We start from the raw sequence: 13714 nt of genomic DNA on the forward strand, positions 1-13714 counted from the left end.
ACAAACAAATGGAGATGCACAGTATAGGACAAAATTAAGGAAATGAATTATAAATGGCAAGCAAAAAATACAAATAAAAAGAACAGGTTGGGGAACAATACTTCAGCGACACAATCCTAGCTACATACCTGCAAACCTAGGTGAAAATACCTTGTACAGTTTTGGAACAGCAAGGCCAATCGTATTGTTATAGAATACATTCTGTTGTTTTATAATAAGGTACTTTTGCTTTAAACCAACATTTGGTCAAGTGAGCAATTACAACACTTGACTGATTTAAAAATCTGACAAATTAGATAAATGTTTAAACAGGCAATAGCTCTGAATCTTATTCTTTTTTTGTTTCTGTGGTTTCACTTTTAATGCATGCATGTGTTATAAAAAAAATAGCATGAAGCATAAAAATTATACAATCATTGTGCATAACCAATACAACAATTTGCAATGTCATAGATAAGAAAGAACAACTTGTATACTAGTCAAGTATTAAACAGGTTGGCCAAGAAAGACAACATCAGTTGATGACAGAAATTTTGTAAGATCTGTGAAGAACCTTCCACAAAAACTGTTATCAAAAACAGAGCTTTTACAGAATGGGGGTGAAGGTATCTCAATCCTCCAAAAAAAGAAAAGAAAATCTAAGAAAGAATCTAGAAGCCATAAAAAGATGCAAACCAAGCATCAACAGTAAAAATCAAGAATATATTGGATTTCACAAAGAAGTACAGAGATGAGCCAAAAGAACTTTGAAACCATTGTTAACTTCTGCCAATGTGAGGTAAAAGCAAAAGCGTAGGAATAAAAATGATCCGCTCATGCTTCAAAACATATACTGTAAGCATATTGGTCAAGCTTGGTGGAGGTGGGTCATGACTTGGGCTTGCAAGGCTTCTTCTGGAATGTGGTCACTAATCAATTAATTCAACTCAGAAGCATCCTATCTGTCCATTTACATTTAATTTACCAAGGAACTTCATCATGTAGGGAAACATGACAGAAAATGCACTGCCAACAAGTATTTGATCAGGGTAAAAAAAATTAGACTATCCAGGTCAATCACTAGACCCTAAACCAACTAAGCATGCAGTTTCTCTCCTGAAATAAAAGGAAATATTTTGTAAGTATAGTCGGTATATACTGTATCCTATACAAATATCCAAATATTAGACACCCATAGTTTTATGATAAAATTTATTAAATTTGTTGCAATCATTATGACTACTAATGGTTTCCTTCTTTTCAGATTGAAATATACCCCTCTTTAAGAATGTCTAGATTTCCAAGAAATGTCTTTAAAGAGTTTAAAAGCCAGATTATTAGTCAACCTAAGGGTATCTGGCCCAGATCCAAACAGTTCTAAATTTGGAAAAATCCCTTTAACCATTAACAGAATTCTAGTCAATTTAAAGACTAGCATAAAACAGCAACAGAGTCACAATCTGGTCAACTTGGACATGCTGAATGATCTTTTTTGCACTGTTTTACAATCTCTTATTCTATGCACAAGTGAGTTGTTGCTCTTAAAGCTGCTAAAGGAAAGTCAACAATGTTTTAAAAAGTATATAATAATAATAAATGTATATTATAATTAATATTAATATATTAACTATTAAAAGCAAAACCGTAGTTATTTAAAAATGTAACAACTTTTTGTAACACAAATTATTATAAAACTATGGATGTCTCTCGATTCTGTGTAGACTACTGTATATACTGAAAATGCCCACTTTGTTCTGCAGAGACACCTTACAGAAAGCTTGCTAATTTAATCAAAGACCTTGTAAACTTATTCAGACGACTACAATGGCATTTATGTATTTACTGTCATTTTAGTTTTGCTAAATAATTTCTTTGTAGTCTATATAAATAAATGCTGTTTTTACGTATTACGGTAGTGAAGGTAGTGTGTAGTTCTTTGTAGTTCTGTACAGATTTGTCCAGTTCTGATTTCTTTTCATGAAAGCTCATGCTAAACCAAACTTGCTTTAATATGTCTTTCCCAATTGCTTCTATTATTCGTGTTACTTACTGTATGCCTAAAATCTAAAAAAGGTAATGCTTAGTTTGGCATTTGGTATTTCTTCCCCAAGTTAAAAAGGAGACCCAATCAATTCTCTGCAGGCCTCATTTGACCTTATATTGATGTTAGAGCAACAGAGAACGAGCTAAGCCTTGTTACATACCCTTATTATATAAAGCTACCCAGCTACTGATTTTTGTTGTTGTTCCATGTCACACCATTTTTGTAAACTTGGTATGTGTTGCTGTTGGATAGGATGCCACATGGTCTATACCCAAGTTCACTAATGCTGTGGATTCAGTCAGAAAAGAACGCTCAAACTCCTGGCATGTGCCAATTAATTAGCTGGTGCAGTAAATTTAGCACATGCCAGCAACTAAACAAAGCACCTAACAAAGGGGCGTTAATGCCACACCTATGTTCTGAGCTATGTGCTTAGTTGTTACCAGGTGTGCTATTGGCAACTGTTAACTTGGTTTTGATTCTGGTTCTGTTTTCCTTAACTTGCATCTCAGCATGCCTTTTGTTGGTCTCCTGACCCTTGTCTGATACATTCTTCTATTGTTTGCCAAATCTAATGAAATCTTGTTTACCTGTATGTGCATCCTACGCTGGTTATGGTACATATACATTCCTGCAAGACCAGTGCCAGGGGCTGCACCAGAAATGTTTTTTTTTGTGGCTGTTATCAGATTGCTTGACTTTTCAGTAAGGGGGCTCTGGAATTTAGTGTTTCCCAATGTGCTGGTTGCCACTGTTTAATTTCTGCGACCACCAGTCACACATAAACAGCTGTGCATGTGCATGAATAATCAGTACCCACCCCATGACAGTTACCATTTAGAGTTACCATGCCATTATGGTATCAGAAGCAAAGATATTCAGCTCATGGGACATAGATGGAAGGATTACAAGCCAGCCAACATAAAGACAAGCTGCACACACGGGTTTATGTAATTTCAGCCTCAGAATGAGATCACAAACTCATGCTGCCAGTTACCAACACCTTGACTCGTGCTGCACAATATTCTGTTCCATAGACCTAATGTTATATAAATGTTAAAATGTTAAATTAAATGTTTAATTACATTTTTAATTTTTCCTTTGGGATTAATAAAGTACCAATCTATGTATGTTGAATAGCAGTGACTATAAGAAGATTAAAATTTGAGCTTTGACTGCCAAATGCAGTTCATAACAGTCCACACTGAGGGAACAATGTGCATTTACCATTAGATTCTTTAAAAAACACTGTTTATAAGGTGAAAATTATCTCTTTTTTATGCTGAAGAATGTGAAAGTAAGTTAAAATACAAAAGTTTCCAAGTGCTGTATACATTAATTTATTTATTTTAATTACATATTATAGTATTCACAAATAAAAAGCATATAGAGTTATTGGACTGCAAGTGTCACACACTTATGGTCATTAAATAAGTCAAACTAATTTTCCCAGACTGACGTGTAGCCTTCCAACATGGAAGACACAGGCAACAATTCCCAGCAACACTCTGGCTGTGTCCCGATTGGCTTGAAGTTCCCTGCAAAGTATACTGCTCAAAGTATTCAGCCATGTTAAGTGCAATTCAAACCGCAGGGAGCAAAATTACTCAGTTTAAAGGAAACTGTGAATAGTTTGGGGAACAAGTAAACAATAAGTCATCAATGCATGGGAAATGGGCACGGAAAATTTTCCATCAGCCATTGCTCCTCTCTGGAGCACTAAAAAATGGAGCTTAAAAAGGGAATGATAAAGGTTAGACCATTATTATTTCTAAGTTTGTATTTAACCAATAAATCCTTACTATTTATATAGGCTAGTAATCTGTAAAAACTGCACAATAATAATTGCTCCATACATCTTGTAAATAAATCAAATCATTTATTCACGAGTTGAACACATTTTAATAATATGTTTTATAATTGTATCAGTTTTTATTTTAATATTCAATATGTAATTACTTTAGTGTAAAATTTCCACAGTAGCAGCAACAGGTATCCGAACTTATGTTACCTGGGTAACTCATTGAAGAAGTGATGTCTGCTCTAGTGATATTGCAAAGTTTTTAGAACCATGGAATTTTGTCGAGGTAAGTTCCCTTAACAGACATTCCCTGCACAGGGAGTAGGGATTACACTTTAAAGTACAAATGGTGCATAGCCTATGTTCCCTAATAAGTGTCCCATGATAACTAACCCTGCAACACCTTTTTATAAGATCAATCAAAAAAATTATAAATACAGTACATAAATGTTCAACTTCTTAAGTACAAGGGTGAGTCAAAAATTATCCACACCCCAGCTATTTTTGGCCATCAGCGCTTCCCATTAAAGCCTACTATCTCCCCAGTCACTGCTGTGCAGGTGTGAATGTTACATTAGTTCATTTGTAACTGCAGTGTGAGCAAAAATGGATGCCCCACTTGTGAATTGCAAGCAAGAAGAGCAGTATGCAGTAATTAGTAGTTTTTGTGGTCTAAGGGTGTGCCTGGTGCAAATCATAACTCAAAACAACTCACAAAGGAGCATAAACAGAGGGGTCTGGATATCTGCAATACCGATACTCGAAGAAAGGTTAAAGTTTCTTGAAGAGAATCATTACTGGTGACGAGACATGGATTCATCACAAGCCTGAAAGTGAGCGGCAAAATATCTAGGGTTTCTCACAGGTCTGCAATATACTTGTGGTGGTAGCCAGCGGAATGGGCCACCATTACCTGCCAGCACAAAATCTTTTAACCCTCCCATCCATCTACCTGCATAGGTGCAGAGTAAGATAAAAAGAACTAAACTAAACAAACAAAAAAAGAACTAAACACTTTTAGTATCAGTGTGAGGGTACAAAGGCACTGTTTGTCGATGCATGCAGCCCTTAAACCATACACAAAAATACACAAACACACACCTTTAAATATTTTACAATTCATTAATAAACAATAGTCTCTGATTCTGAAATAATAATTTTAATTATTGTTTTCTTTATTATAAAAAATAGTAAAATACCATTGATTGAAATAGCAGTTATTCTGTTTGGCAGATGGAAAACATGCTAATTTTCCATAGTCTACCAGTTTATATAAATTGAAAGATAGGGAATTATTGTATCACAAATAAAAATGTGGATAGATTCATTGATGCATTTTTTAAAAGTCAGTATGTGAAATAAGTACAGTATGGATTAATTTTAAAGTAATGTTTATCAGCTGACTTTATACAGTATGTAAAAGCTGAAACCAAATCTATATTTACTTGCTGTTTTAAAAAGCTAAAATTAAAACTTAAATACTAAAAACTAATATTTTAGTCATAGTCTGGAGTTGTCAAATCAGTCCTATCCAACATCAGACTTGAGACACTAATTAAAAATATAATTAAATAAAGAATTAGTTTAGCATTTAGCATAGCACCTTAAAGCTCCAGAGTCACTTGCTGGATCCTGAGTACAAGTTGCTATCTAAGTTTTAACTTCTCACTTCTTCATGAATTTCCTCTGAGTTCTCCAGTTTTATCACACCTACCCAATACATTGTGGTAGGTGTATTGGCTATGCAAAATTTCTCCAAGATATAAAGGCATGTTTGAATGTGTCTGTACAAAGATTGGCATTTCCTCCAGGGTGTATTCCTAACACATATCATCCAGGATCTGGATAAAGCAGACCAGGGTACCTATACAGGATTAAACAGTTACTGGAAATGAACAAATGAAAGCAGTTTTTCTTTTAAGATGCTTAACATAAATGTATAGAATTGTCACCAAAAGAACAAAAATGATCTGTTTACAGTTTACTTCTTTTAAAATCATAACTGCCACCATACCCAAATAAATGTTGGCTTATTACTGTTGGCCTATTTCTTCTCAATGTAGGTGTCAGTGGGAAATAAAGTACAGTGAAACCTCGGATTAAGAGTAACGCAGTTTATGAGTGTTCTGCAAGACGAGCAACGATTTTTAATAATTTTTTACTTGAAAAACGAGCATTGTCTTAGTTTATGAGCACCGAGTATCATGTTTCACGCATGCGCTTCTTGTTTTAACACCAAGCGTCACATCATCACAAGTGAGCCAACGGTTTTTCTTTCTCTTGCAGTGGAGTTGTAGGTAATCGTCTCTCCTGCTGGGTGAATACACACACACACCGTTTAAAAATTAGCAAGGAACATCCCTAGTCACACTCGCATGAGCGCATACTAACGGGATCACTACTGTAAAGTAAAACAACAACTGTTTAAACTGTGAGGAGCTGTTTAATTTGTTTTTTTTGTTGTTGTTGTATTACTTTACAGTAGTGATCCTGTTAGTATGCGCTCACGCGAGTGTAACTAGGAATGTTCCTTGTTAATTTTTAAACGGTTTTAAAAACAGTATATCAGTTAATGTGTGTGTGTGTGTGTGTGTGTGTGCGCACATTTTACACACACACACCCTGCGTGCACAAACGAAAACACTTATCTGTCGGGATTTATTTTTACATTTTTTTAAGGTAAAGTACAGGTTAATTTGTTTTGTTTTTACTTTATATTTTGTATTAATTATATTTATGTATTTATTTTTTGTGGCTGTAGAATGAATAATTTAAGTTTCCATTATTTCTTATGGGAAAATTTAATTTGGTTTACGAGTGTTTTGGAATACGAACCCGCTTCCGGGACGAATTATGCTCGTAATCCAAGGTTTCACTCTAAGTATAATTGTATGAATAGTGTTTTTTGTGACTATGTCTTAAAGCCAGACTACAGTACATACCAAATGCCCATCCATGTTGTGTAACATTACCATGTGGTATACTGCTTTGATTCGGTGGTTGCTTCATGTAGAAAGAATAAAAGAGGACAAGTAGGTAAAATATGAGGTTATTATTTGCTGTTTTTTTAAAGTCTTTTGTTTTTAGTTAGTGCACATTAGAGACCCCTCCAACAGACCATCTGGAGAACACATTAGAGCAGAGCTGGTTTCTTGTTGCTATTCATCCTGTGTCCTTAGGACAAGCAGCTTAAAAGAAATAGCAACACCAAACTTGCATATTTCAAGCTCCTGTTGCTCTGGATTTGTTTGTAAGCTCATACAGTTGTATAGAATTTATAAAAAATATTATTAAGCTAGCAGAGTATTATACAGTAGTTTCATAATGTAATGTAGTATGTAGTCAATATATGCTCCGATATGCTACATGTACATGTTCACAGAACATTTAATAATAATTTTTTGAAAAAGTATTCATCCTGCTAATCTACAGATCATGCATAGCTGCAGAAAGAATCTTGTGGAAGGCACTCAGACCTGCAATCCTTCCAACCTTCTTGTCCTTCTATCTCTCACCCTAAATGTTTAGGCTGAGATCTGAAAAGAGTGAAAAAATTATGGACCAAAGCTATTTCTGGGATGATGGACAAAAGCAGGCACTAGTGGTCTGGGCCCATCAGCAGCATTGCTATGACAGGGAATGCTTCCACATTAAATATAATAGAGATAAGGCAATAGTATCCAAACATAATAAATAGGGTCTGATGGTCCGCTTAGGCAGAGAAAAACGGCTCCATATAAGATGCTTTCAGCCAGTAACATAGGCATGTCAGATGGAATGAGACAAATAGCTGGAAGCCTCTACTGGTGAAGACCTACCACATCATTCTGGACACTGATTAGTGCAAGAGAGATGACTACTATGGATTTGCTTCTGAGCCTAGTTTATCTTATCTTTCATCATGGCATTTGAGAGAATTATATCTTCCCAAAATCTTTTTCTGAAAATGTTTACTCTTTCACAGAATTAAATATTTGATTAATTATCTTAATAACAACATTGTTTTAGATGGATAGTTAATTAATCAAAGATTAATGATTAACCATAGATTGATTTATAGTCACAATTTAAATACAGTTCATCTAATTTATCATAAACTCTTCTGATACTGTACAATGATTATTTTATTTGTAATTTATTAATTTATTATAGTGTAGGCCTTTAAGCTTTTAGATAGATAGATAGATAGATCAAGCAATCTTTAATTATTAAACTATGTGTTATGTTCCTGCATAATATAGAATCATATCTACCACTTTTTTACCAATTGCATTGACCAAGACAAATACCTACCAAAAATATATTCCTAATAAATCTCAATGCAGACAGATATTGATTGTATCAGTGCGCAATATGGCAGACTTTCAGACACCACAGAGCTAGCAAAAGCAGCCTGGTTGTATCACAGATGAAAGACAATATCTGACAAATAAAGGTAAAAACAACCAGAACCTTGGTCCTCTGGGGGAAGAGATTAAGTTGTGGGAAGGGTCAGTAATGATTGAAATAGAGATAGGGTATTAAATGTGATCTGCTCTGACAAATCCTTTGGCTTTTAAGATAAACTTGTTTTCACAGGTTATAATCCACTTTCCCATCTGGAGTAACCACTTACAGGTGGAGCTTTAGTGTTTCATGAGGATTCATTGTTCTAAAATTTTGCAACAAAATATATAAATAAATAAACAAAACACAGAAAAAAAAATCTGAGAATGTGGAAATTATTTATGTTAGTGCAGGTTTAGTACAGTGCATCCGGAAAGTATTCACAGCACATCACTTTTTCCACATTTTGTTATTTCCCAGCCTTATTCTAAAATGGATTAAATTAATTTTTTAGAATTCTACACACAACACCCCATAATGACAACATGAAAAAAGTTTACTTGAGATTTTTGCTAATTAATTAAAAAAATAAAAAAAATTGATAAAGCACATGCACATAAGTATTCACAGCCTTTGCAAAATTGAGCTTGGCACATCCTGTTTCCCCTGATTATCCTGTTTCCCCTGATCATCCTTGAGATGTTTCTGCAGCTTACTTGGAGTCCACCTGTGGTAAATTCAGTTGATTTGGACATGATTTGGAAAGGTGCACACCTGTCTATATAAGGTCCCGCAGTTGACAGTTCATGTCAGAGCACAAACCGAACAAAAGGAATTGTCTGTAGCCCCCTCGAGACGGGATTGTCTCGAGGCATAAATCTGGGGAAGGTTACAGAAAAAGTTCTGCTGCTTTGAAGGTCCCAATGAGCATAGTGGCCTCCATCATCCGTAAGAGGAAGAAATTCAAAACCACCAGGACTCTTCCTGCAGCTGGCCGTCCATCTAAACTGAGCGATCGGTGGAGTAGGGCCTTAGTCAGGGAGGTGACCAAGAACCTGATGGTCACTCTGTCAGAGCTCCAGAGGTCCTCTATGGAGAGAGGAGAACCCTCCAGAAGGAGGCAACTATCTCTGCTGCAATCCACCAATCAGGCCTATATGGTAGAGTGGCCAGACGGACACCACTCCTTTGTAAAAGGCACATGGCAGCCCGCCTGGAGTTTGCCACAAGGCACCTGAAGGACTCTCAGACCATGAGAAACAAAATTCTTAGGTCTGATGAGACTCTCTGGCCACTCTAGTTGTCATTCTGGGGTGTTGTGTATAGAATTCTGAGGAAAAAAATGAATTGAATCCATTTTAGAATAAGGCTGTGACATAAAATGTGAAAAAAGTGATGCGCTGTGAATCCTTTGCAGATGCAGCTTGTAGATGTAGATGTAGCTTTTATTATCGTATTATTTACATTATAGTGAATGTCAATGAAATTCAATTAAAGTGCTCACCTTCTTATACACTTTGTGGCTAATTTGTGCCAGAAAATAATGAATTAATGTACATTGTGGCGATGTTCTGGCTAACAAGACCGTTAATGCTGCAATGCAAACTAAGAACACCTCCAAACACAACAGAGTTTGGCCTTCCTTGAGGTGTCCTTTGATATTTTCTGCCATGCTGTTTGCTGGTTGTGAAACAATCTACATAAATCCCTCACACTCACCTACACTGGGCGCTGTTTACACCCATTTATCTTCCTCTATATTCAGGCTTAGAACCAAATGGCCCACATATTCACCACGCCTGACAGCAAGGATGAGGAGAAATGTTATATACTCAACTATGGAACCAGTAACCGTGCCGCATCACTGGTGTTCTGTTTTATGGTCCATGTTTATGCCTGCTTATAGCGATGGTGGATAATCAAATAAAGGATTTTAGTTTTTTTGGCCCTTTGTCCCAATTTGTGTACTAATTCTACTGTTACCGTGGCAGTAAATGTTCTGTGACCTTAACATCAATTCTAACTTTTTATATAAAAAAATAAAATGATGTCCACACAGTCCCTGCACATTATTGTGTCAGTTTTTCAGAAGAATCTGTTATAGCCCCTGAAGCATTTATACACATTTTAAAACATCACAAGTTAAAAAAAAAAAATCGCTCTTATAAAAAACATGTGGTTGATAATTTGTGGCTTGAATTACCATTAGACCACTATATTATTATATTATTATATTATTATATACGATTTTTTCACTGAGCTGTCATTTGTAACTGCAACATTGCCAATCATCGGGTTGTATTCTTAGGTTAATTAGGAATCACTAAGGACCAGCCGATACGATATTGTCATGATGCCTATGTGCCGATTTGATTTGTATATTGATTGATTCCAAAATACAATGTGTTGCTTCTTAGCTTTTGTTAAGAATTTTGCTACAATTTCTAAACAATGTTAGGAATAATAACTTATTCCTACCAAACACAATGCTGTTTTGACTACCAATGTGTGAATAGTTTAGTGCTACCTTTTATCTTTCGTGTTTTCATAACTTTATTATACACTGATTAGCCACAACACTATCAATGTTATTAAATTCACCTGGCAGTGGTGTTAATCAATTATATTCCAGTCAACTGGTGTTGATGGGCACTCAAGGCTCATATATGCCTGTGGGTACCAAAGGCTAACACGTCCAGTCCAATCCCACAGATAAGCCAAAGTATTACAAATTGCTGAGAAAAGTCATTGCCGCTCATAATAGAAAGGTATCAGACCCAGTGCCTCACACGTCCATTGCATATGGGGCATAATAGGCAAAGAGCTCCAGGTTGTTGATTCGGCCTTCAAATTCTCCAGATCTTAATCTGGAAAAACAAGTCTATTCCATAAAGGCTCCACTCCACAATACACAGCACTCAATAGATCCAATACTAACGCCCTAGTGTCAAACACCACAGCACATTCGTAGAGGTCTTGTGAAGTCATGTCCCAAGGGACCAGAGCTGCCTCTGTGGCACAAGGAGAACCCACTCGTTATTGGGGCTAATGTTTTGGGTTTTAATGCTATAGCTGATCATTGTATGTTACATTTGGCATGATAGAAAACAAATGTGATCTGATTATTCATTCTGCATATTCTTTCAAACAAGTGTCTAGATTTAAAAAGCAGTGGTCTAGATGCTATTGAAAAAAACCCATTTGAGACATCTGTCAACTTTAGATACGTGAGCGATGCACAAGTAATTTTAATATTTGGAGTGTGCTGCCCAGAATATTATGCATCTGAATAAGTTGTTATGAATACAGATAACCACCATAGTGTAAATATTTGTCACATTTCTTTTACATTTTTTGACTTAGACTAAAGCGCTGAATAAATTTTTACACAAAAATACAAAATAAAATTGCTATGCTAAAATGAACGAAACCAAACATAACAATAAATAAAAAGATATGATTTAAAAATAGAAATATTGTGCGAGATTGGCCATTCTTGACACATAATTTTCCCTGCAATTCCTTTAGCACTATGCTTTTGCTCTGTAAACCCCATGGTTCTTCCATAATTTCTCTTACTTTGACACACCTTCAAGTCCTGGCACTGATTCTGTGGTGATTCCCCTGAGACCTCATCTATGGAGAAAAACAGTTTGCTTCCTCTCCTCTTCACTCACACACAGCAAACATCTTCAGCCCATCTTCCAGCCCTCCTGAGCATCTGGGAGATGCGACTGCTGAAACCAATCACTTTGGTTAATAAAACTGAGCTTTGAATTCGTATAACAGCTGTTGAACTGTTCACTTGCCAGTAGAGGTATTGTTGAGTCCAGCCTTTTTTTCATTTGGAATACAGAAGTATTTTATGAAAACATAGAATTATATACTTGGAGAGCATTACCGTGGCAGGTGTATTTGTACTAGTACAGTAGATATACAGTACAGTAGAATAATGACAGTGCTTTGATTAAGAAAACAGATTTAATTATAAGGTTTAGTGATATTTAACCTGAATGATTGAGGGCATCTTCAGCGTTTTCTCCCTTACTGATCTATAATTAGTGGCCCAGGCAAAATAATATAGCACATGCAAAAATCTGTTAATATTTCCAATGATACTTTAACAAGTAAAAATACCTTAAGCATCTTCTAATCAAAGATTACATAAAAACAATATGTGATTATAAAATCTATTTCTTTAATGCTTTTTTTTTACTACTTTCAAGCTTGAAACATTGTTGTTCGACTGACTAATTTAAAAATCTTGAATTATTTTGCTATATAATATGATTTTAATTAATATATTCATTTATAATAAGAAACAGCAGTTAATATTTGCTCATGTTTAAACTTTTTCACATGCATAGATATAACTTTCCAGTGATATAAAATTTTTTAAATGGTATTAATTATGCATAAAGGCAGTGTTAGCATATAACTTTATTCATATTTATTCATACTTTATTCATATAAACATGATTTTATAGAACTATGAAATTGCCAGTTGATGCTGTTGTTTTCAATAAATGGGAGTTGATCATCAATTTCACAGTAAAGCTGTTCAAATAATCAATTCTTCAAATCACATTAAAATCTTTTCCTGTTGTTTTGGCCAGAGTGAAGGTTCAAGTGGAATTCCATACATACAAGATCGGATGTAAGTCATCTTTGACCCACGAAACCCAAGGATGAAGTTGCTATGGAAACTACTTGTGCTGCAGTCATTCATGGGGTATCTCGCAGGTAACAGGATCTTATTAAGATTTTCTTTCTTTAATGATGCGTATCAGGTAATCCTTGTGAAGTTATTTCTATTTACAGTGCAGTATTTGGACAGATTTTCTTAACAAAAAGGCAGAGCTGAGACAAGACCTAACACTTTTAGACATTAGTACTTGCAAAAATCCATCACATTTTTATAATATTGTACAAATATTACATTTTACGGTTTGAGGGATTTAATAGGCTAGGTAACTATAGTTTAAAAGGATCCAAGAGGACGGATCAGGAGGGAATGCTTTTCAGTATCTTCCAGACTATGGTGTGTAAGTTTTTACACACCAAACACTGTTTTACTTTAAAAACGTTCGTTTTTTTTTTTTTTTATACATGTTTGTATTGTTTTCTGTTTTTTTCTGTTCAGTGGGTTCAGATGTGTCTTGAGGTAAGGCATTAGAATTAGCCATAGTCATTGTCATCAGTAAAAGGCACATGACAGCCACCTGGAGTTTGCCAAAAGGTACCTGAAGGACTCTCAGACCATAGGAAACATTTTTTTAAGACCCTTTGCCACCAATTACAGCCTCAGTCTTTTTGAGTATGGTGCTATAAGATGGTCTTTCTTCTGGAGGGTTCTTCTCTCTCCACAAAGAAACGCCGGATCTCTTTCAAAGTGACCATGGGGTCACCTCCCTGACTAAGGCCTTTCTCCCCTAATCGTTCAGTTTGGCCTGGCGGCCCACTCTAGAAAATGTTCTAGTGCTTTTAAATTTCATCCATTTCTGGATTATGGAGGTTACTGTGGTCATATGGACCTTCAAAGTTTCCTGTTTAACAATAATAAG

The 13714-nt window shown here is 35.4% G+C and overlaps 1 protein-coding gene across 1 annotated transcript in view; it reads left to right on the forward strand.

The window, feature by feature from the left end:
- LOC128527213 (contactin-4-like) overlaps window positions 1-13714 on the forward strand; it is a 195726-nt gene that overhangs the window by 15616 nt on the left and 166396 nt on the right. Inside the window, exon 2 of the mRNA XM_053499586.1 lies at window positions 12767-12893. Within this exon, the coding sequence (XP_053355561.1) occupies window positions 12839-12893 (55 nt within the window). The 5' untranslated portion in view covers window positions 12767-12838. The remainder of the gene's footprint in view (window positions 1-12766; window positions 12894-13714) is intronic.

Source organism: Clarias gariepinus, chromosome 6 (assembly GCF_024256425.1).
Source record: "Clarias gariepinus isolate MV-2021 ecotype Netherlands chromosome 6, CGAR_prim_01v2, whole genome shotgun sequence".
Lineage (NCBI taxonomy): Eukaryota > Metazoa > Chordata > Actinopteri > Siluriformes > Clariidae > Clarias > Clarias gariepinus.